This window comes from Polypterus senegalus, chromosome 6 (genome assembly GCF_016835505.1).
Source record: "Polypterus senegalus isolate Bchr_013 chromosome 6, ASM1683550v1, whole genome shotgun sequence".
NCBI lineage: Eukaryota > Metazoa > Chordata > Cladistia > Polypteriformes > Polypteridae > Polypterus > Polypterus senegalus.
In genome coordinates, this window is record NC_053159.1 from 38408671 (window position 1) to 38434940 (window position 26270).

At 38.9% G+C, this 26270-nt stretch overlaps 1 protein-coding gene across 8 annotated transcripts in view; it reads right to left on the bottom strand.

The window, feature by feature from the left end:
- ankrd44 (ankyrin repeat domain 44) overlaps positions 1-26270 on the bottom strand; it is a 212627-nt gene that overhangs the window by 30008 nt on the left and 156349 nt on the right. For 4 of the 8 annotated variants that reach the window (XM_039755865.1, XM_039755866.1, XM_039755862.1 and 1 more), the window contains exons 14-20: positions 25975-26115; positions 20578-20661; positions 13698-13809; positions 12627-12653; positions 12222-12293; positions 3996-4197; positions 2903-2990 (exon numbers count right to left, since the gene is read on the bottom strand). In XM_039755865.1, coding sequence (XP_039611799.1) covers positions 2903-2990; positions 3996-4197; positions 12222-12293; positions 12627-12653; positions 13698-13809; positions 20578-20661; positions 25975-26115 — 726 coding nt within the window. The remainder of the gene's footprint in view (positions 1-2902; positions 2991-3995; positions 4198-12221; positions 12294-12626; positions 12654-13697; positions 13810-20577; positions 20662-25974; positions 26116-26270) is intronic. The other 4 variants (XM_039755868.1, XM_039755867.1, XM_039755864.1 and 1 more) reach the window with 2 other exon arrangements.

The window sequence follows — 26270 nt, forward strand, 5'->3', positions numbered from 1 at the left end:
CTCTAAGAGTCTCTTTACAGAGCTGCACCAAGCTTGGTTCACTGAACGAAGATTAAGTTAGGGACTCCTGACATTGTGGGAGGATCTGGGAAATTCTCACTGAGTTAGAGAGCATTGTTAGGGAATAGTTAAGTGTGAAATATACAATGGACTTGGGTTACAGCATTCTCAACTTACAGTATTTATGCAGATATAAAAAGCGCATAAAACCTAAAAATATGTTTTTTTTTTTAAACTGAAGATTGATTACATTTTTATCTAGCCTCTTTTTTTAACTTACAAATGAAATTAACTAGTTTTGACATGGATGAATAATTCTACGCAGTACAGACTTTTTTGTCACCGTTTTCAGTCATTTTGTGCCTTCATGCACAGAGGTCAAGAAAAGTAACCAAGAGCACACAACATTCACACAATAAACTCTGTCGGAGGTAAGACGCTTAATCGGCAGTTGGTCATTTAGCTGAATTCACTGCTTATGACTCTCATCATCCTAAGTACACATTCCAACCATGTTTTTTCAGAGAGCAGAACTGTTGGGTTGTGGAGGTGACAATGAGTTATTCCTCAACAAAAACAGCATGTCTCTGCTGAGGGATCATGCGCACCGGTACATTTGAAATGATTTTGTGGTTTGCTTTCTGTGAGCAGAATGTCTTTTATTACTAGAAGTGAAAATGAAAATAAATTACCTTGCATACTACAGAAAACACACCGTTCATCTAGATGATTCTACGGCAAGCTCTGCTGAAGGCATATAGTGTAGCACTACAGTGATGCAGATAGTGGCAGTATCAGGTGAATTTGATTTAATTGCGTGATGTTACATATTTTTTCTTCTATAGCCTATTCAGGTTATGTCAAGTCACATGTCTGCTGTCTTTAGGACTTAAGTATTTGTTAGTAATGTCCACTTGTGAATGCATAGTATCTAAGTTACTAGGCCTGCAGTGTTCACATTGTGTCAGAAATGTGATTGCATTATGACAGCCAACCTGTGCTCATCACTCTTGTGGTATAAGATTAGGGAGTTTGATCGACAGTCACAAAGGGAATTAGTTACTCACTAACCCTTTATGGGATCTTTTTTCACGTGGTCAAATGCTGTCTCATCTGATCGTGGAAAAGAAAACAGGCTCTCCGGTTCTGTCAGGTGCCGGGGTTGATTTTATTGACTGGTACTTGTGTGACTTGTTTCATGCAAACTTGTACACATGTGGATTTATTTTTATACTGACACTGCCTAAATAATGGTAGAAATGTTTTCCATAATACACAGTATTCCCTTCAGCTAGACCAGTCATGTATTGGATCACATCTGTATTTCATGCAAAATGCTCCAAGGTTAATTTGGTACCACATCAAGACCACTGTTTCCAAAGAGTCTGAGCTGCTATGACCTACACCATAGTGTGACTGCCATGTTCATGTCTACCTAAACAAACCAGACCACAGGAATATTCACTCCAGACTTTGAAAAGAAAACCCGCTCCAGTTAAACTAGGTGAGAAAACATGTTAACACTACTTCTCCCTCTGTCTGAAAATCACCAAAAAGCACTTTTGTAAAGTAGAAGAATTAAATACCATGTTTTTTGTTTCTTTTTATGAATAAGGACAGTCCAGATCGTGAAAATGGTTGACAATAACAGTGCTGTAGCTATAGATCAACCATGGTGGTAAAGCACTAGGCAAAACTATAATTTTATCAGTCAAGCTGTATCCATAGACCAATCAAGTAATCTTGGTTCTTCTGTGAGGTTACAAAGCTTGTAATCCAAAAACACAGTAAACATATGAACAATCTGTGAATATTTCAGAAAAGAGCTTTGGCTCTATCATTGATAGCAGCAAGTTGAAATGGTGTGGGCATTATGGAAATACTGTATAGATTTTTATATATACAATTCCACACTGGATGAATACAATATAATATGCACAGAAATTAGAATGTATAATATGATTACACTCTTTATTTTAATTTTACTTATATTATTCTGCACCTTATAAGAATGTATTATTTTTCAAGTATATTGTAATGTCAGCACCAATATGGTTTAAGCACTGTTAAGTACTGAATCGCGCTGAGCCTTAGATAGTTAAAACAGTGGAGTCTTACATATAACTGCTCCGCCAATGTAAAACGACACCATGAAAGCCGATGCCAAAGATTGGGTGGAGGATTAACAATAAGGGGGCATGGTTGAAAAGTTAGCGGACGAAGATAGCAAAATGCCAAAAGGTGAGGGCTACTATCATAATGAATAACAGGCATGGATGGGCATAACCTAATAGGAGGTGGGCTTGACTGAAAGTTACCGGATAAAGGAGGCAAAATACCATTCAATGTTGTCCATTAGCATAAGCAGGAGTGTCAAAGTATCTTATCTATATTAAGCTATGTATACAAATGTCTCAGAGCCCAGGAATAGAGGCTCACTGCGCAAAAATGAGCATGACTGTTAATATCTTTTAATAAAAGTCACTGAAACCAACACTCCTGACTCTGCATGAGTTCCTGGCTTTGGGTATTATGGGTTTGGAATTTTATTCTATGGCAGCATCTGGCAAGGATGTGTCCTCTTTGAGACCTTTCTCCCCACTATCTGGAGGTACGCTGAGATTTATAACATGCATATGTTCTGGAAATCCCTTAGGAAGAGGTCCAATTGTAAATTTTAGTCATTCGTGCTAAAGTTGTTGTGGCTGCAATCCTCACTATGTTTGGAAAATGGAAGGAAATCAGCCCTCTTTACTGGTCATCTAAGCTTATTAAATAAGGCAAAAAAAAATCTGAAAAGGAACTATAAACATTTGAGACAGGACATATCTGACATATCTTGTAATTTGTAAATACAGCAGTAGTAACCAGAGCACAGAAAAACTGTAGGTGATTGACTCACTGTCCTCGGGCATCTCTCATGTCCACAACATCTGCACTGTCTGAACTCTCAACCAGCAAGCGTAGACATGACGTGTGTCCATTCATCACTTGGAAGATAAAGGAAGGAAACATCATTTAATATTCTGGCAGGGAAACTGTTCTGTGTAACATGGTGATGAAGATAAGATACACAGAATGAAATTCACTAAGCTGTAAGTGCCAATACCCATTTCTGTTTCACCGTATTTAATATTAGGTTTACTCCAGCAACATGGAATCCATCTGACCTATGTACAAAACCTTTAAAAAAACACTAGGGTTTAATCCAATGGCCTCTGGATAACCACACTGTAAAATTCACAGTGGTGTAATGGCCAAACTGCTTAGGCATTGAGGCAGGGTACCTCAGGAAATAAATATTAAGTTGCAGCTTGTGTCAGTTAACAGGAGAAGGCTGAAACTAAACACTACATGTTATCATGAATAATAAAAATGAAGATGATGAAGCTGGGTGGGGATCCTTGTCACAAGCTATAGTTTTACAAACTAACCAAAGAGAAAGACATTTTCTCTTTGACTGGCACTTGTGTCAAAGGTATTGTGATCTGACTTTAAATGTTCTCTTCAAAAAATGTAGAAACATTTACTTAGTGCTGAAAAAGAAACTCTTTATGATGGAGTGGAAGAGAAAGCTGCTTTGTAATCCAAAACATCCATTATTCAAGACAATGAGGACAAGTCATGCAGCATGAAAAGTGAAAAGCATTCAAAAACAGCACGTTTTAAAAATGGTGAACTTACTATGATGAAGCCTATATTCGAGACACATTGGCACTGCTAGCACGTTAATCAAGTGTCATGAACCATACCATACCATTTATCAAGCTCGTATAATCCAGAGGAGGGTCATGTGTGGTTTTGGAAGATGGAGGGCTAGAGCCCATCTCAATAAGCATCCTGGAAGAATCCCCTGGACAGGGCACCAGTGCATCGCAGGGAATCAAGTATCATTTAGTCTAATTAATCTTTGAAATCTATATTATAATATTGGACAAAAGTTGACTGTAATAAAAATGAGTGATACAATCTTTAAGACAGAAGAAAGGATGAACCTGAAAAGTGCAAGGGTGTCCTTCCTTGGACCTTGTCCTTCACAGTGACCGAAGCCCCCTGACTCAACAGTGCCTCCACACAGTCTGCATGTCCACGCATGGAAGCAAGCGACAAAGCGGTCCTTCCTGCATCATCCAGACTATCCAGGTCAGACAGCGACTGAAGTAAGACAGTCAGTGCCTCGGCGTGGCCATGATATGCCTAGACGAGAACAAAAAACAAAGATGACCACTTTCAACAAGGACAGTCATTTGCAGAATAGTTAGGGTATAGAAGACAGCTACTAAAGTCAGCATAATTACTTTTAGGCTTTCCTTTTGTAATTTAGGTTTTGTTTGTTTGTTTTTTTGGAACATTTTTATCTTTTGCATAAGTTAAAATGTCCCTAAAATGACACAATTTCACTTTCTTGTCTGCACTGTCTAAAGGTTTCTTAAAAGATTTTCTTTCTTTCAGATTATATCTGTGTTTCGCACAGTGTGACTGTGTCATGATGGTTGGTTCCAGACAGTTTCAGTATTTCTGTAACTGCTGATTTACTCGAATTTTCACACACAACCATTTCTAGGGTTTACTCAGAATGGTGTGAAAAACAAAAAACATCCATCGAGAGGCAGTTCTGTGGATGGAAATGCCTTGTTGGTGACAGAGGTCAGAGGAAAATGGCCACACTGGTAACTCAGATAACCACCCTATAAAAACTGGAGAGCAGAAAAGCATCCGAGAAAGCACGACACATCAAACCTTAATCCCGATGGACTAGTCCCAGTCACTGAATCTGTATGCAGCTGAACACCTTTGGGATGTGATAGAGAGGAAGAATCACAGTTTTAATTTGCAGGTGACAAATTGGGGATGCAGTCTCGTCAACATGGGCCAGAATCTCAAAGAAATTTTTGCAGCATCTTGTGGAATCCATGACACCGGGAATTGGGGATGTTTTGACAGCAAAAAGAGTTTAGTGTTCCTAAGAATAATAATAATTCTGTGAGTGCATTTTCAAAAACTATTTCACATCAGCTATACTGAATACATTTGCTCAGAGGTTCAATCACTTTTGTTTCTCTTTCCCAGTTGTTAGAAAAGGCAAGTCGTCACCCGCAACATGTGCCACCCTTGAGATGGAGCAAGTAACTAAACAGTCATCTGCCATGTATATTATCTTTGTTTCCTATTCTGTTCATCCAACTGGGGTAACTTGTTGAATATGTAAAGTTTAAATTGCTCCCATGTCTTAATATCTGCATATCTGTCTGGTTTCATTCAATATTATGCGTTTTTTTAGTAACTAGACAGACAGACAGACAGACAGACAGACAGACAGACAGACAGACAGATAGATAGATAGATAGATAGATAGATAGATAGATAGATAGATAGATAGATAGATAGATAGATAATTTTATTAATCCCAAGGGGAAATTCACATAATCCAGCAGCAGCATACTGATAAAGAAACAATATTAAATTAAAGAGTAATAAAAATGCAGGTAAAACAAACAATAACTTTGAATAATGTTAACGTTTACTCCCCCGGGTGGAATTCAAGACTCGCATAGTGTGGGGGAGGAACGATCTCCTCAGTCTGTCAGTGGAGCAGGATGGTGACAGCAATCTGTCACTGAAGCTGCTCCTTTGTCTGGAGATGATCCTGTTCAGTGGATGCTGTGGATTCTCCATGATTGACAGGAGCCTGCTCAGTGCCCATCGCTCTGTCACAGATGTTAAACTGTCCAGCTCCGTGCCTACAATAAAGCCTGCCTTCCTCACCAGTTTGTCCAGGCGTGAGGCATCCCTCTTCCTTATGCTGCCTCCCCAGCACACCACCTCATAGAAGAGGGTGCTCGCCACAACCGTCTGATAGAACATCTGCAGCATCTTATTGCAGATGTTGAAGGACGCCAGTCTTCTAAGGAAGTATAGTCAGCTCTGTCCTCTCTTACATAGAGCATCAGTATTGGCAGTCCAGTCCAATGTATCATCCAGCTGCACTCCCAGGTATTTATAGGTCTGTACCTTCTGCACAGTCACCTCTGATGATCACGGGGTCCATGAGGGGCCTGGGCCTCCTAAAATCCACCACCAGCTCCTTGGTCTTGCTAATGTTCAGGTGTAGGTGGTTTGAGTCGCACCATTTAACAAAGACCTTGATTAGCTTCCTATACTCCTCCTCCTGCCCACTCCTGATGCAGCCCACGATAGCAGTGTCATCAGCGAACGTTTGCACGTGGCAGGACTGCGGCGCTCCTGTGCTGCTGACCACAATGTCAGGCCTGTAGTTCCCGTGACGCACATACTGATGTCTGTCTGTAAGATAGTCCATGATCCATGCCATCAGGAATCTACTCTCATCGCTGTCAGCTTGCCCCTAAGGAGCAGAGGTTGGATGGTGTTGAAGGGGCTAGAGAAGTCCAGAAACATAATTCTTACTGCGCCACTGCCTCTGTCCAAGTGGGAGAATAATCTGGACATGTTGCTCTCTTTTGTCTTGTTTGCTGTTTCTTAAACATTTATAGCCACTCCATTATTTTCATTAAGGCATGACCCTATAAATGCCATAATGGGTCTCTTAATTGGAAGCTAACACTATTGCTTATGGTCACATGTTTTATTTCTAATGCTTCTTATATCTTTGTACCCCCAATTAATTATGCAGCACCCTCATGGTATGTGTGAACACTCTTTAAGCCTACTATGGTTGAATTTTGGAACACAGACTTCCCTGTGAATGTTTTTATTCTCTACCGTGCCCTTTAAGCGATAAAGTAACTATGATATCAGGTTTTGTCTGCATTGCTGTGAATGTTATTTCAGCTTATCTGTATTTACAAGTGTCTGCCCTGGAAAGCTACATACTGTAGCACTGTGCCACTTTAACCATCCAACTTTATCATACTTTGTGGCCCAATATTACAATACCTGCATTTGCAAGAGATATTATCTTGATGACACCTTTGCACTTGTGTAATTTCAGGGCCTTATTAAACCCCATTTCAATGATTTCTGGTACTGGCAGGACCCACCCATTGGTTAGCTGATGCTGTGATTGGGTGATTATTTAGTATGGTGGTCCCTGATTACTGGAGTTTTTTTGTTTTGTTTAATATTTTCCATGCATTTCTTTTTTTTTTTTTTTTTTTTGGATAAAATTGCAAGTAGCAGCAACCTTGGCAGTTCTTTTCCTTTCAACTTAGCATTACTTTTGTCCAATTCCTATCTCAAAAAGGGATTAAATGAAACTATATTCATTTAGAATATCAACTCCCTACTATATCTTTCAGAAATATAGTAAATATCAGCATTTCCCAAATAGAAGAATGATGTAAAGTATACACACATGTGAAACTGTGCAAAACACAGCTATTGATACAGAATATATGACTTTGGGTATGCATTTATACTCTAACGTCACCTAGCTTTAACTTTTATCTAGCAATAATGTAAAATATGAAAGGCAAAAAAATAAACAGCACATATGCTTACTGCAGTGTATTACATTATCCAAATTATCAACAAAAAGAGGAAAAGCTTTCAAGGTGATCTGCTAGTTTTGACTCTTCAATGGTGTAGTAATAAGGGGGGAGTTTAATGTTTGTCCTTTGCTTTCCTCTTGGCCTTGTGAAACCAAAGTAAGTGAAGACCTTTACATTAATAAACTTAATATTGTATATTTTCTTATGTGCTCTCAGCCTAACTTACATTGAAAAACACTTTAAGAATTTGTTTTATTATATGAGAATTTAATTTACTAAAACAAAACAAAATCTATACACTCACATATATATATACATTTTTTTCTTTATTTCGCCTTATGCTATTTCTTGTATTAGGAATATGTCCGTTGTCGCATACCCCTTGTGGTCAGAGCGCAGGGTCAGCCATTGTACCGCGCCTAGGGAGCAATTGAAGATTAAGGGCCTTGCTCAAGGGCCTAGCAGAGTAGGATCTCTTTTGGCAGTGACAGGGATTCGAACCAGCAACCTTCGGGATACCAGCGCAGATCCTTAGCCTCAGAGCTACCACTCTATTTAAATTATTGCTTTAAGACAGACAGACGGTTTTAAGTAATCAGCAGAGGTTGGGACACCTGTGAAAACTGTTTATTTCAACTTGCAAGGCTTAATTTACTTTAACTGTGGCAGAACATCTGTTGGTTGTAACCTATTAGTTCTACCCTGAAGAAGGCCCATTTGTAATATTCTGAAATTTCCTTTTTTCAATTTTTGATAACCTAAATATTAAATTTAAACCACTGGCAGTTTATGGCTTACCTTTTCACCAATTTAGATTGTTCACTGCATTTCAACTGATAACATTTGAAAAATGTTTTGACCAGTAGAGTGTGTGTGTGTGAATATATACAGTGCATCCGGAAAGTATTCACAGCGCATCACTTTTTGTTATGTTATAGCCTTATTCCAAAATGGATTAAATTCATTTTTTTCCTCAGAATTCTTCACACAACACCCCATAATGACAACGTGAAAAAAGTTTACTTGAGATTTTTGCAAATTTATTAAAAATAACAAAACTAAGAAAGCACATGTACATAAGTATTCACAGCCTTTGCCATGAAGCTCCAAACTGAGCTCAGGTGCATCCTGTTTCCCCTGATCATCCTTAAGATGTTTCTGCAGCTTAATTGAAGGCCACCTGTGGTAAATTCAGTTGATTGGACATGATTTGGAAAGGCACACACCTGTCTATAGAAGGTCCCACAGTTGACAGTTCATGTCAGAGCACAAACCAAGCATGAAGTCAAAGGAATTGTCTGTAGACCTCCGAGACAGGATTGTCTCGAGGCACAAATCTGGGGAAGGTTACAGAAAAATTTCTGCTGCTTTGAAGGTCCCAATGAGCACAGTGGCCTCCATCATCCGTAAGTGGAAGAAGTTCGAAACCACCAGGACTCTTCCTAGAGCTGGCCAGCCATCTAAACTGAGCGATCGGGGGAGAAGGGCCTTAGTCAGGGAGGTGACCAGGAACCCAATGGTCACTCTGTCAGAGCTCCAGAGGTCCTCTGTGGTGACAGGAGAACCTTCCAGAAGGACAACCATCTCTGCAGCAATCCACCAATCAGGCCTGTATGGTAGATTGGCCAGACGGAAGCCACTCCTTAGTAAAAGGCACATGGCAGCCCACCTGGAGTTTGCCAAAGGCACCTGAAGGACTCTCAGACCATGAGAAACAAAATTCTCTGGTCTGATGAGACAAAGATTGAACTCTTTGGTGTGAATGCCAGGCGTCACGTTTGGAGGAAACCAGGCACCGCTCATCACCAGGCCAATACCATCCCTACAGTGAAGCATGGTGGTGGCAGCATCATGCTGTGAGGATGTTTTTCAGTGGCAGAAACTGGAAGACTAGTCAGGATAAAGGGAAAGATGACTGCAGCAATGTACAGAGACATCCTGGATGAAAACCTGCTCCAGAGCGCTCTTGACCTCAGACTGGGGCGAAGGTTCATCTTTCAGCAGGACAACGACCCTAAGCACACAGCCAAGATATCAAAGGGTGGCTTCAGGACAACTCTGTGAATGTCCTTGAGTGGCCCAGCCAGAGCCCAGACTTGAATCTGATTGAACATCTCTGGAGAGATCTTAAAATGGCTGTGCACCAACGCTTCCCATCCAACCTGATGGAGCTTGAGAGGTGCTGCAAAGAGGAATGGGCTAAACTGGCCAAGGATAGGTGTGCCAAGCTTGTGGCATCATATTCAAAAAGACTTGAGGCTGTAATTGCTGCCAAAGGTGCATCGACAAAGTTTTGAGCAAAGGCTGTGAATACTTATGTACATGTGATTTCTCAGTTTTTATTTTTAATAAATTTGCAAAAACCTCAAGTAAACTTTTCACTTTGTCATTATGGGGTGTTGTGTGTAGAATTCTGAGGAAAAAATGAATTTAATCCATTTTGGAATAAGGCTGTAACATAACAAAATGTGGAAAAAGTGATGCGCTGTGAATACTTTCCAGATGCACTGTATATACACACACACATATATATATATATATATATATATATATATATATATATATATATATATATATATATATATATATATATATATATATATATATATATATATATATATTGTGGCAAGCGGCTGGGGTTGGAAGGATTTTGCCTCCTCCGGACCATAGGGGGCAACTGCCCTGGGGATCAAGGGAAAGGAGCATGGAAGCTCAACCCTATAGGGGCCCGTGATCACCGCCAGGGGGCGCCCAGATGCCTGAGGAGCCCTGGCCCTCAGCACTTCCGCCACACCTGGAAGTGCTGGGTGGAAGTAGACCAGGGACACCCAGTGTGCTTCCGGGTGCACAGCTGGCACTTCTGCCACACCTGGGAGGGCCAGCAGAAGGTTATTGGGAGGCACCTGGAGCACATCTGGGTGATTATAAAAGGGGCCGCCCTCCTCCATTCGATGGCTGGAGTCAGGTGGAAGAGTACGGAGCTCTGAGGAGAGGAGTAGAGGCAGGGAAAAGAGAGGCATTGTTGAGGACCTGGACTGAGGGTGATTGGTGCTGCGGCACTGGGGTGTGTGTGTGCACTGGTAAATAATAGTGTAAATAAACGTGCGTGGGTTGAAACCAATGATGTCTACCTGTCTGTGTCTGGGCTGTTCCCTCAATATATATATATATATATATATATATATATATATATATATATATATATATATATATATATACACATACACACAGTCATACATATTATATATATTGTACCAGTTGCTCAGTGGTTCTCTAGCTAACTATAATCAGGATATAATGTTGCAATATTGCTTTATTTAAAGTTGTGTACTTCATCTCTGTTCTACAAATTGTTTTCTGATTTAAAGTTAGTTTATTTTCAGATATCTGCAGATTTTAGAAAAGTTGTAATAAAACAATCAAACATGCATTGCTGTGAACATCCCTCCATCCATTTTCTATACCTGGATATCCATAGCAGGGTCTCATAGCAGGAAAGCCTCTCCCAGCAAGCAACAGGCAGAGGTCAGGGACAATATCTGGACAGGGAAGCTGCTCAGAGCAGGATGTACACACATGCACACCTATTAGGGACAATTTCGCAACGCCAGTCCCTCTGACCTGCATGTGTTTGGACTAGGACGAAATTGGGACACATGAATGAAACCCACACAGGCATGGGGAGAACCCAGGATGTGAACCCTGGTCTGCATTTTCCAAGGCAGCAGTATTACCTCTGCACCATCCAGACAACAAAAGATGAGAAGTCAGTCCTATCATAAATACAATTAATCCACTAAATCACAGAAAGAGCTAAGATTCATTAATCAAAGTATCTATCTATCTATCTATCTATCTATCTATCTATCTATCTATCTATCTATCTATCTATCTATCTATATATCCTTTCACTATCTATCTATCTATCTATCTATCTATCTATCTATCTATCTATCTATCTATCATATAGGGCCTTACACATCTATCTATCTATCTATCTATCATATAGGGCCTTACACATCTATCTATCTATCTATCTATCTATCTATCTATCTATCTATCTATCTATCTATCTATCCTTAACACTTTAAACCCCAGGCTTACCCAATACAGAGAGCTAATTAGTAAATAACAGCCCACAGTATAATACTTCATATTGATTAAAAAATTAAGTCAAGCAGAAATGTTGACAGGTGCTACATTAGGAAGCTCTACATAGATCAACAAAGATAAAATATTTTCCTAGTTTTAAATGATAATAGATATTATTTTTCCTTGATGCTGTGTGGATACGCTCCCACTGCACTGGATTAAACAGGTTTGATAATGGGTGCATGAATGGCTACAAAGACTTTTATTAAATACAGAAAACAATCAACTGTTGACCAGCCCATCTCTAAACACCTCCTTTAACCTGACTGCCTACATGTGGCACTCTGGGAAGTAACAGTGATCATTCACTTTAATCTGCAGCTTGACAATGTGTTTACATCCACATGTCATTTGTAATGAGTTTTGCTACAGTGCAGAGGAGGACAGGTGAACATTGCAATGTGTCAGCCCGTGATGTGCTGGGATGGAAATGTAACAAAATCTTGAGCATTAATTAAACATATGGATTGCTATTTTTAGCCTCAGCAATAAGTCACAGTAAGCCATTCCCAGAAGTCTGTAGACAAATAGCTGCCAATCATAGGTGAAGTGTAGCCACCACAGTAACTAAGAGTTCAGTTTAATTTTGAAGATACTTACAGCCAAGTGAAGGGGGCTTCTGGTGCTGCGAGACTCCACATCCTCAGCAGTGCTCTCAGTTCGGTCTAAAAGCTTTAAAGACAAAAAGCACTAGACACTCAAACACAGCCGGAGGAGTTAATATATCGTATGTTGAAACAAACCTATCATGACAAAAAGACAGTGCAGCCCATTGACCTCTAACTATTGTTCATTCTCTAAGATTCACCTTTGTTTTCTACATCAACCTCAAAAAAAACTTTTTGAATAGAGAAGAAATATTATTTTTAGAAAGAGTTGAAAAGGTGAGCTTGTCGCCCTCATGCATTTGGGCAGAAAGGGCACCAAAGAAGAATCCCTGAGGCAAACAATGTGTCATCATGCAGATAAGGAGAAGGAGAACAAGAGGAGGTTATCATCACATACCATCTCCAAAGGAGCGTTTCTGGCAATCTGAACATACAAACACAAGGAATAAAAACTGTTAACATGAACCCACAAGCTGAGATTCAGAATATAAATCTGTCAGCCTCAGCCCGTGTGAAGGTTCTCAATTTGTTCTGTCCCTGCCCTCTCTCATTTCAAATTGAAAGTGTTAAACTAGAAGTACCAGTGTATTGTAAGATCCCCAGTGGCTGACTGCAGTAAATGAACATACCAGCAGTTAAAGACATACTGTAGTCACAGCAGAGAGGAATGAGACTTCCGGGCTACAGGTTTAAATTCCACCAGAGGCATACTGTATGTTTCTAACATTTTTTTAAAACTCAGACTGTGTCCCCATTTAAAAAAATGAATGGTCATGGGGTGAGTGGCTGAAAATCACAACGCCATCCCCGTTTTCTTGCCAGTCTTCAAAGGGAACACACCAAAGTGCACAACAAAATAAACGCCAAATGCCCCTGCTCTTTAAAGATACTCACAACCGTAATGATTATAGCAAATGCACATTTTCTTTTCAAACCTCAAAAACATTTGCAAAAGTTTTAATAAAGTTATGTATTGCATTATAACCAAACCAATTTTAAATGTCAGACAGGAGTGGTCTTGTGCTTTATTAATATATAAGCACTTTTAAACAGAAAAAGTGAACCAAAGAATGATGGCACTAGCGCCACATGCATATTTATCTTAACTGTATCTGTAGTACAATTAAACCCAAGAAACAGGAAATTAATTGTTGCAGACCATAACATTTAAAATCGCTATACATAGATAACACAACAAGAAAATAGATGGGGTTCATTTACAAAATATAATAAATGTATGAACACATAAATAAAACTTGCAACAAATTGCACAAAACCAAATACTTATACTGAATATAGCAAACCAATGTAAGAATAACATTAACTGCACTTAATGTTCATTCATCCGCAGTATTTCAGATCTGAGGGAATCTAGACGCTGACTGGTTTTCCCTTTTACTTTGACATCTAAAGTGATCAGTAGGGGACATTTAAGTGTTGCTTCCTAGAAAATCTTTTAAAAACTTACCAGCTCCAGACAGTGTTTGTGGCCGTAGGCTGCAGCGTAATGGACAGCACTGTAGCCCTGCTTGTCGCGAAGGGCCGGGTTTGCATCATTTTCTAACAGATACTCCAGGCACCTGGAAAAAAATATCAGAACACAAAGTAAGGCTGAAGCACAGCGTTAAACACACGTTTGTCATTGGGGGGCGGGGGGTCACACTCATTCTTTACTTATATAGACAGAATGCTTTAAGATAATTCATCCATTATGAGCCTAGTCATACCTGAACCAGTCAGTCAAGAATGGCACAAATATTTTGTTGTGTTGTAAGTGTAGATAGGGGTATTGCTAAGAAATTTAAGGGTTGGTGATTAAAAATAATGTAAAAGATGTCTTTTGAATATGAAGGTTTGACGCCACTTGTAGAAATCTGAAATCTTGCTTACTATATGTCATTTTCTAGCTGACTGCTGGGTCAAATGTTCAAATTAGATGGCATCAGGGGATCTCCTAAAGATAGTATAATAAGAAGGCAGCACTAGAAGTCTCTCTACACTTTTGCATGTCATTGTGGACAGAGGGGGCTCTAAGCACTGCATATGTTATAAATTCTTGAAGGGTACTAGAAAAACTGAGACCACTGAGGACTGGAAGCAGACCACTACAAGTCTGCCAGGTGGGATTTGTCAGCAGGGATAGGAAAGATCAAGGAAGCTTCTACTCTTTCCTCAAGCAGAGTCACAATGAAAAGGAATCTGGTTGACAACTGCTGGCACAGATATGACTTGACTCAGCCTGATGTGACAGTGGAAAAACCTCTCTTGGATCATGAAAACCTCCTCAAATGCAGCAACAGCAAATCAAACAAGTCAACAAATGGTTGCAGGTTTAGATTTAGATCATCTTTAAATCTATGTCTTAGTAAAAGACTCAAATTGAATTAGTCACCAATTAAATGATATTTTTTTTTCTGTTTTGCAATCGTTTCTCTGCAGATCTTCCTTCTTCATGATCCTTTGCTTTGTAGCTTGTTATTACTATTGTATTGTATTCCTGAGGTGGCAATGAGAGATTGGCCATCTAGCTCTGTGAAGAGGATTACTTGTGTTCTGTATTGTGTATTGTATTTACTCCCATTTTTGACACCCATTGTACACCGGTCTCTCTCTGAATTGCATTTCCCAAGATTTCTTCCATTTTTTTTCCTTCAGTGGTATTTTTTTTGGGAGTTTTTGCCTTGCCTTCTTAGGGAGTCAAGGCTGGGGGGCTATCAAAAAACATGGGCTTGTTAAAGCCCATTGCAGTACTCCTTGGGTGATTTTGGTCGATACAAGAAATAACTGTTGTTGTTGTTGATACGACTGTACTAATTTGTCTTCAGTTCACAGGTAATTCTTGTCTAGATCAAGTCTGTGTAAATCCCGGAATATCCGCGGGAGTTAACAAATCATTTATAGAATTAACTGATTCTAATAACTAAGAAATCTTCCAATTGTGGCTTGAGGGTATTTTGTCAATTTTAGGCTCACTGGAGTTATTTAGACAGCAGTAAGCAGTCAGCTAATACTGATCAGCGGCAAGCACTCAGTGCAGCTACTCTGCCCAATGAGAGCTCATTGCCAAGAACATCAGTGTGCTTTTGGCCAAGTAATTTACTTTTATTATAAAACTAATTATACAGATCAGCAATTGTTGCAAATATTACTGACTGTTACAATGACCCACTCTTTTTGACCTCTAAGTGCCAAGTGGTGATACTTGCTGCCAGTGCCACTTCAATCAAATTATGCTTTGCCAAAGAAAAAGGGAAAAAGAGTGGATGTGTCATCACCAACAATGAACTCTCTGTTCAAACTTTATTAATTTGCAAAGGAATTAAAGTCAGTTTGTGACTTCTTGAAATTTAAAAGAAGTGAAAGGCCACCTGCAGAGGGTCTGGGTAAAAAGCTGCAAGATGGCATAGCAAGAGAGAAGCACCACTGATAGGTAAGGTCGACCATATAATCACTTAGAAAGGTTTTTATTACAGTGAGGTATGAGACTCATTCATGAAGGCAGCTGATCTTGCAAATGTTTCACTGCTATCTGTGTGAATGGCAGCTCTTTGCGGCCGAACTGGTTATTGAAAGTGCCGTGCATACACCACTATATATGTACTATAGCATAGTAATGTGTATATTACACAGTGCGTATATATATATATATATACACACAAGGGGGCTTCGCTCGACAACTTCCGTGTTTGGTTTTCTGGATACACACTTTTACGATTTTTTTTTCTTTGAATTGTTGCTATTTCATTAGTTTCACTTTTATTTCAGAACTTCTGTAAAAACAATATTTGGAATCTTTCGAGTCCCAACGTGCTGAATCTTTTTAATGAGGTCAGTGAGACGTGTTTAATGACTTTGTACCTTAATTCAGGATAGGTTTCTATGTTTTGAATTTCAGCACAGACAAAGCGATCTGCATCATCAGCAGTTAATAATTGTTTTTGCAAAGTAACCAATAAATGCATGTGAGGTAAAACACGTGTTTGAAATACTCTGACTTAAACTTCAAAGCCTTACAGTATTTACATACTTCAGACATATCACCTATGTCCATATATTCGATCTCTATTCGCCTTCTCGTTATTTCTCCGAGTAATAATTTCTCTTTGTTTGTGCGAATGCGATGTTTACTTTCTTTTTTTGACACTGTCGTTTATTCTGCTTTCATATTCTGCATCTTGCTCTGCATGTGTTTCACGCCTACGTTTTGAATTCCAGTTTTCATTATCTCTAACCTACTCTGCATGTGTTTGGCCCCCTTGTTTTTTAACCTCTTTATGACATTTTACATTTTTTTGTACTGTTTGTCTTTTATTTCTGACCTCGCTTTGTCCTGCTTTTTTGTCAATGACACCTGGTCCGTGGTGTGTATTTTCCCTTTTTCGAGTATTAATTTCCGTTTGTTTGCGCTACTATGATCTTTACTTTCTAATCTTCCTACTTTCATATTCTTTAACTTTCTCCACATGTGTATCGCGCCAATGTCTTTTTTTTGGGCCTTTCGAATTACACTGCTTCCATAATCTCTAACCTGCTCTGCATGTGTATAGCGCCAACGTTTGTGAACGTCTTTATGAAGTTCTACTTTGTCTTTTACTCTGTATTTTAATTCTGAGCCCGATTTTATGTGCTTTTTTTCAATTCCACTTATTCCGGGCTGATAATTACTTTCCTTATTTTCTGAATTTGCGCCTAGATTCTTCTTTTTCTTTTTTGCTTTTTTTTGTCTCTCCAACGCTTTTGAGTCTCTTTTCTCCACGCAGCTTTCTTCTTCGCTTAGTCGTCGACATTTCATTTATAACGTATTGCCCTTATACGCTTTATATGCATTGAGACCCCGGATCTGTGTGTGCACAAAGCATTACACTCACACCACTGAATGTTTTGCTGCTTGTGGTCTTATTTGATATTTGGTTGTAAGTATTGTGTGTCTTACAAAAATCTTATGTTCTACGTCCACGCAAGAAGGTCCTGGGTCAGTCTCTTGGCACAAAGTCTCATGTGTAAGGTCCCCGCGAGACGCTCCATGGCCAATCTCTTTCACCTCGCAGGTCTTTTAAGTGTCTTCTGTGATCTTCACATGAAGATCACATCTCATCTCTCTCTCCCAGGATTTTTATTATATATATATATATATGTTAATTAATTCTAAAAGAAAGGTCAGTCATAGCTTAGACTGAAACAAAGTGTCCAAAACATAAACAAAATGGAGAAACCACAGTAAGAGCACAAGAGCAAAACCCTATTTATGTATGTATGTATGTATTTATTTATTTATGTTTTAAGTTGAACTTTCACATTTTATCTAAAAGTAACCACTTGCACCCTGTGGGAGGCAACAAAAGATACGACAGTCCTTACAAGAAAACGAATGGAATGGTGATACAAAGATGTTACTTGAAGAACCAAAAATCAACTGTTAAATCTTCAGAAAAACTAATTGAAAAGATTAATTTTAATAAGGATCTGTAGGATTAAATCATTGCATAAACAGTCAGCATTTGCTTCAGTCAAGTCTAAAGGTTGGTTTAATTTATGTATAACATGTTTCACTTCTATGTCTCACTAGAAGTAATAAGCTCATTGTTATATTTCATTTACTTGTGCTAACTTTATGTTGGGCGGCTGCGTTCTTTGTGATGTGTTTTGAATGTGTCGTCGTGATCTCTCCGTTAAACCTGCTGTCAAACTAATTTGCCCTCTTTGGAAATTGAATTGAATTCAATTCAACTTAACTCAAACTGCAAAGAATCATGAATACAGAAATGACAAAACAGAAAACCTGCAGCCATTGTGTCTTTCAAAAATAAGGCTGTTCATCCCAGCATCTGACATAAAAAAAATGATAATTTAAAACAAATGACAGATTTAGAGTCAACACAAGAGAGTCCTCTTCACAAAATGGTACTGGACCTATGGATAAAAATATGAATAAAAATGACTATGTACTAATTTTACTGTTTTTTACTAATACAAATAGAATTCATAGATACAATAAACAAGCAGTTCCAAAATAATGGTATACTATAACATGAGCAAGATTGAACTATGAATATTTAAAGTAAACTAACACATATGCAGCAGACAAATTAAAAACATGTATGTGCTGAGAGAAAGAGAGAATTAGACATGTAAAGACTTTTCACTAATAAAACATGACAGTTCTTCAAAACAGGTCACCATTAAATAGTATCATCACAAATACACTTTAGAAGAAGATGACACATAAAATCACATGGACAGAAAGACAAAAAGAGATTCAGTCCGGCAACGACCACATTACAGACCAGAGCAGAGATGGCTGTGCTGCCTAATAATAAAATTCAGGTCGACAAATGGCTAAGGGAGACGGCCTAGCCTAACATGGGAGCACCGATGGCAGAACTGCGGGACAGCTGTCAGTAACCCCCAGAACACCAAAAGGCCACAGCATGCTTTATATTATTTGGTTGTTGGAAGGATGTTTGCTAAGAAAATGTAGAATGGAAATGCTGGGCTGTGTCATCTACTGCACACCTCCTGGATTATGTGATTTTGACACACAAGCTGCAAGCTATTTATTTAACAAAGTACTACAAACTGTGCACAATACAAAGGTCCTTGTGCATCGACATGGACACATTTCAGCAGTTCACACTAATTTACTATTATGATCAGCAAACCAAGTTTATGCAGAAACAATACGCTCGTTCAGCTTTGCCTGCATTTGCTCATGTTTATGCATAGACCTCCCCACATCTTTCTGAAGCATGCTGTGGCCATTCCGTCACTATCCATTGCTCACCACCCTGCAGAAAGTCTAATTGTATTTGCAAGTCTTCAAGGTGAGATCCACTTTCTGCTAGCAATATTTGCTCAACAGGGCAGTGGCAGAGAGGTGACATCATGTTGCATGTTGGTCAGGCAGGCAAAATAAAAAATTCACAGTACTCTGTCCAGGGACAATAAACCTGAACTTGAACACCTATACCAATTCACTAAAAATCACCCAACAGTGTCTATCTAGTTTTGAACCTCACTGGCATTAGCCTTAACTATGTTTTAAAACTAAAAAGAATATGGAGAACTCAACCTGATTTCCATTGGATTACACATTAAATAAAAGACCCTACCATTTCAACATCATTAGTACGACATCTGCCAAGACTGGTGAATGAACATAGAAAATGCTTGTGCATAAAGAATAAAGAATAGCCATCTTATTGTACAGTATATGATGTCATATTTAAAACAACAAAGTTGTCTGCATGTCATAAATATAAAAACGGGATATCCACCCGGACCCTGTGTGGAGTTTACCCATTCCCTCATGTTAATCTGGGGTAGTTCTGGACACTCAGGTTTCCTCCATATGTGTGCATGTTAGATTATCTGGGAAACCTAAATTGACTGGGTGCGTGCTAGTGTGCCCTATGATGGAGTGGCATCCTGTCCACAGTTGGCTCCAGCCTTGAGCAGAATTCCTTGGTAGTAAGAGATAACTCATCACATTGTTACGTTGGTGTATAGAACATCACCTAGCCATCACCTTATTTGTAGCTGTTCAAGACCATCTAGTGGAAGGACGGGTTAAAGAAACCAGAATTTTGAAACTTACTTCACCCACTTACGTCTTTTTCTCAGTTTCATGGGATGTGTTTGCACGTCTCTCTAGCTGCAACGTTTGATAAATGTGACTAGCAAAAAAGGCAAAAGAGAGCAGATTCTCCCTTGATCAGTTATAACTGTCATTTCTCTTTTATTTGTGGTGAGATTCAAAATCATAAGAGAAGCAAAAGTGAAATGGTCCCTCAATGCTTGAATCCTAAAGATTCCTATCAGTTTCCAAGGTATCCCTGATGACTTTAACTTAATTTCAGTGATCAAGGAGCTCTCCTTCTCTTTCGGCTGCTTTCCACCCAAAATGACTAAACAAGCCCAGTAGTCAGATGACCCGATCCACGATTGTATGTTTTTTTCAAACTGGATTACAAACTCATAATGCTATTGAAGATCAAGCTCAAAAGCAGACAACAAAGACAAGAATCAGTGGTCAGACACAATCATCTTCCACTGCAGAAAAAAGTAGAAATCAGAGGTAGGAGCTCACATAAAAACAAAGGCTTGCATTACAAAGCAGATTAGGAGACATGCCAGACATTAGTGTCAGTTGACAAGGTTACTAACAACAGTCTAGCAACACACACAAAACCCCATCAGCTCCTCCATAGCAATAGTAAGCAGTTAGAAGGCAGATAGACAGAGTCAGACAGACACGTTGGGTTAATCGGGTAAAAACAGGCAAATTTAGCAGGACAAGGCAGCCAAGCCTGGCCGTTATTTGGCCTCCCATATTCTCGTCTCACACTTACAGGGAGGCCTCCTTCTCTCGCTCTGCATGCGTAGCATCACTCTCCTCCACTGGGTCGTGCGTCTCCCCCAAAATATTTCGCCTCCTTTACAGACCAATCAGATAAAAGTTCTTTTAGGTGGGATGGTACCTGATTGTTAGTCTTTCTGTTTTTCCTAATGATTTTCAACTAAAACAGGATTTGGTTCCATTCTAACAACTCTGAAATGTAACCTAGTGAATACTGATCCAAACTCTTTTAAAGAAACCAAAGTTAGTACATTGAATTTTATTAAAAATTAATGAAGTGAAGAATGCTTCTTTTATGTTGAACCTGGAACAAGAGAAAGGAAAGGCAGTTTTAACTTCATGCGAGAACACACTAAAGAATCTTTAGATCTCGGCAGGAGAGACACCTACGGTATGAACATAATGGAACAACAAAGACAGGGCACAGTAAGATAAGTCAATAAAATAAAGGTAAATTAAATTAGAAATTAGAAAATAAAAATAACCAAACTACTGAAACCTTGAGAAACCAAAATGTACAGAACCCTGGGATACAAAACTATCTACACAAAATACATGTACACGTGACAAAGTCCTTTTGAATGATACTGAACATTTTTATGACAGACTTTTAAGATTTTATAATTTGTTCATTGTGTATATACAGTATGGACAGCCTTGACTCTGTCAACAACATAGCTTCCATATAGATTTGATAAATGAAACTGAGTCAAAGTATCGTTGTAAGTGGTGGTATTGCAATGTTAATACTGTTTTTAATGTGTGATTATTACTGTATTTCAATAATTATTACTCATTTATGAGATGTATGTATGTATTACACTAATGTTAGGTTAGGTAACCTTAGGTTATGTCAGGTTAGGTGTATACTTGAAAAAACAACGAAAATAACACAAAGGCACATCCCTGCATGCTGCTACGCACAGAATGCAGCGAGGCAGACGCGGTGCCCTTTGTCCAGAGTCAACACAGGGAAAATGACATCAGACACAGAGGCACCAAAGCTCTCCCTTAATATATTTGTCAAAGTGCTAACAACGAAATTGACTAATGATGCACTGGTCAGAACAATATGCAGTCATTAAGTGAGGCACGACTATACAGTAAGCATGTGTTCAACACTTCCCCTTCGAAACAATTATGTATCTACCTATCTATTTATCTGTCCAGGTTCTGAAGATGTAGATTGTACTGGACTGATGTGAACCAGTTAAACTGAAATCTGCGCTTTCGCCTTTCGTTCACAGTACCCTGGTGTTTCCAGCTTCCGAAAATGAAGACTTTTGAAAATGCTCTCCACAGCCATAAACTATTGAAATGTAGTGTGGATGGATGAACGCGAGATTCAAATCACACTCTGATTGGTTTGAGCTTATCACATGGCCCTTCCTTGATTGGATCCTGCTCATTACATTGTCTCATTCCCTGACTGGTCACCCTTCAACTAAGAAAGCCATATTCCAACATAGCTTTTAATGGTGCTGGTTGTTTTCCTTACCTGTATGCATTTAAATTGTGTTTTGCACACTTTCAATGCTGCATACATGTGCAAAAGGCAAATAATTTACCGGTTGCAGCCGGCAGCGTTACCTCACAAGGATTTTTCCGGCGATGTGTGCATGCCCAGTGTAAGTGAATGTCTATGTCATATGTGTTTATGCTCTTTTAGTGTGAATGGGCATACTTTCATACATAGTGAAGAACTGCTAGTGCGGGCAGAGATTGTTTTTGTTTAAAAATGCCGTTTTTAAAATGAAAATGTAGTAGTGTGGACATACAGTAGCATAAGTCTACTTTAACATTAAGAAAACAGAGAGATTGCTATGAATAGCAGGTGCCTCTTAACCAGTCACATTTACCATACAGTCTCAAACCTGATTAATCCAGTTCTAAGTAGCCAGGGACTGAAGCCTATCACGGTTGCACTGAGCTGTACACACTTTATACAGGCTGACATTACTCTGCTTCAAGTTTTCACCTAATTGACTGTACACACTCTTTCCCTACAGTTTAGCCTCTTAGTTTAAGTAAGCATGGAGAACGTATACCAGGTACAGATGTCATTAGCGACATAGTTTAAATGTACATTTTATAAATGACATGAATGACGGAAAACATGAGTATGTTATGATTGTATGAGCCAAAATTCAATATGCTGTGACAAAGTGGGGGAAAAATGGAGGCACAGGCAAACAATGGCTTGAATAAGAATTGAGGCAAAACAACAACTAGAAATAAAATTATAAACTGTAGTAGGGAAAATAAAAACTTGTACTCAAAAAAAAATTAAAGAATCGGTAACACAGTGATGACTTTATGCAATGAACCCGCATAAATGTGCTGTTAATTTGACTCAAACTTGTTTCCAGCACGTGGCAGGTTAACTAAAAGGTATGCAAGGTCACGGCTCCACACGAAACACCAAAGAAAACAGTTTAACAATAAACTGAAGTGTGCGAGAAGCCATTAGCCAATACAGTACTCTGACAGCCGTGAGGGGACTGAAAACTGGGCACTGTTACAGGAAACACTGGCCACTCAACGGGTAAATCTGTGTCCTTTCACATTTAGTTACAGAATGCGGTGTCTAATTATCAATATAACAGAATTATCAAAATAATAGAGATGCGTCCATTACCCCTTCTGACTGTACAAGACAAAGGTGCACAATGTTTTTTGGAATCCTGTTAGACGTTAGTAAACCTTGTATACTGTATAACCTTGTACACCTTAGTAAAACGTATATATTATTGTACAAAATCATTGAAAAGATTTAAAAATTCATTTGTTGTTTTCTCAACTATAATTTATGGTTTAGCTCAACCATTGGACTACGGGCAGTATGGATGGGAGGATCACAGGGAACTGCATGGTTGTTGTTTTCCAAAGCTTTATTTATTATTAACATGCTTGCCTACTTGACATCAAAAGAAAAAGGTTATTGGCATAATTTGTCCCACAACTCCATAAAGCTCGATCATGACTATTGTAGCTTATACAGTATGCTTGGTGGTAGACATTTTTAATTGGATTTAATTTAATTACACATGGTGGAGGCTAATTTATTTTTTTTGCACTATGCCTATCCAATTCTAGATATGCCACTGTTATTAATGTTTATGTTCTGCATCCTGTGAAATAAAAATAAAGCCATAAGCAACACGCTGTCCTATTCATGATTACAGTCATATGAAAAAGTTCATCTTAATTCTTAATTCTCTTAATTCTTTGGATTATTATCATTGGCTGAGCTTTCAAAGTAGCAACTTCCTTTTAATATATGACATGCCTTATGGAAACAGTAATATTTCAGTAGTGACATTAAGTTTACTGGATGAACAGAAAATATTCACGATGCATCATAACAAAATTAGACAGGTGCATAAATTTGGGCACCCCAACAGAGATATGACATCAATACTTAGTTGAGGCTCCTTTTGCAAATAAAACAGCCTCTAGACGCCTCCTATAGCCTTAGATGAGTATCTGGATTCTGGATGGAGGTATTTTTGACCATTCTTCTATACAAAATCTCTCCAGTTCAGTTCAATTTGATGGCTGCCGAGCATGGACAGCCTGCTTCAAATCATCCCATAGATTTTCAATGATATTCAAGTCAGGGGACTGTGACAGCCATTCCAGAACATTGTACTTGTCCCTCTGCATGAATGCCTTGGTAGATTTCAAACTGTGTTTTGGGTCATTGACTTGTTGGAATATCCAACTCCTGCGTAACTTCAGCTTTGTGACTGATGCTTGAACATTATCTTGAAGAATTTGTTAATATTGGGTTGAATTCATCTGACCCTCGACTTTGACAAGGGCCCCAGTCCCTGAACTAACCACAGAGCCCCACAGCATGATGGAACTTCCACCAAATTTGACAGTAGGTAGAAGGCATTTTTCTTGGAATGTGGTGTCCTTCTTCCGACATGCAAAGCGCTTTTTGTTTTGACCAAATAACTAAATTTTTGTCTCATCACTCCAAAGCACTTTGTTCCATAATGAATCTGGCTTGTCTAAATGAGCATTTGCATACAACAAGTGACTCTGTTTGTGGCGTGAGTGCAGAAAGGGCTTCTTTCTCATCACCCTGCCATACAAATGTTCTTTGTGCAAATTATGCTGAATTGTAGAACGATGTACAGATACACCATCTACAGCGAGATGTTCTTGTAGGTCGTTGGAGGTGATCTGTGGGTTGTCTGTAACCATTCTCACAATCCTGCGCCTATGCCACTTCTGTATTTTTCTTGGCCTGCCAGACCTGAGTTTAACAGCAACTGTGCCTGTGGCCTTCCATTTCCTGATTCCATTCCTTACAGTTGAAACTGACAGTTTAAACCTCTGAGGTCGCTTCTTGTAGCCTTCCCCTAAACCATCATACTGAACAATCTTTGTTTTCAGATCTTTTGAGAGTTACTTTGAGGATCCCATGCTGTTACTCTTCAGAGGAGAGTCAAATGGAAGCACAACTTGCAATTGACCAACTTAAATACCTTTTCTCATGATTGGTCACACCTGTCTATGAAGTTCAAGGCTTAACAAACAACCAATTTGGTGTTACAAGTAATCAGTATTGAGCAGTGACAGGCATTCAAATCAGCAAAATTACAAGGGTACCCACATTTTTGCACAGCCAGTTTTTCACATTTGATTTAATTTCATACAACTAAATACTGCTTCACTAAAAATCTTTGTTCGAAAAACACCCCAGTGCTCAGATGTTCCTAGGAAATGAAAGACATACCACTGTTATCTTTTTTGTTGAAAGTAAATTATTATGCAGGCTGAGAGGGGTTCCCAAAGTTTTTCATATGACTGTACATGTTCCGTTGGTCACAGCATGGTCACCAGCAGTTCTTGCTGCCACTAAGCTTAAAAACGACCATAATTAATCTTGAGATTGCTCATTTGTATTTTGTTGTGGCTTACTTGTTAAATGGAGAGCAATGCGCATTAAAAGAACTAAACAGAGTTATAACAATAAATAAGTGACTCATCTGTAACCCTTCTGATCTACACCCGTACTTTTTTTAGAAATGATTTAAAAACTGACAGAGAGCTCATAATTGGCACTTCAAGGAAACAAAGTATTGTTCTATGAATTGAAAGAACTGAGCAGAACTAAACTTATGTTGAATGTCCTAGAAAAGCAAACAGAGATCATAAAACCATTCATAGTACATCCTCCCTGAATTCAGAGTACAATAAAAGTCCCAAATTAGCCTCTGATTACAAGACTGTGGTCACAATAAAAACCTGGTGTCCATGTGACCCTCTGTGGGCTGAGGTGTATAGTCCCGGAGGGCAATGCCAAGGGGAAACTGGTGGCAAACATTAAAACTAATATAAAATGTACACCCTAAAAATAACGCTAGGTCCTTACTTCCTGTCAAGGTCAGAAGCTGCGGCGTAATGAAGAGCACAGCGGCCCCAGTCATCAGGAGTGTTAACACTTGCTCCGGAGGAGATGAACGTTTCAATACACTGGAAGTGTCGACTGGCTGCAGCATAGTGAAGCGGAGTCCTAGAAAGACAAAGACAGAAATAATTGGACGTTACTGAACAGCTGCTATTGCGTTCAATCAAAGATACATCAAGTGACTTGTTGGGAGTTAAATGCTTTTCTCAAACATTCTTTAACTTTGTAAAACACCTTGGACCGCACTGTAGTGTGTGATA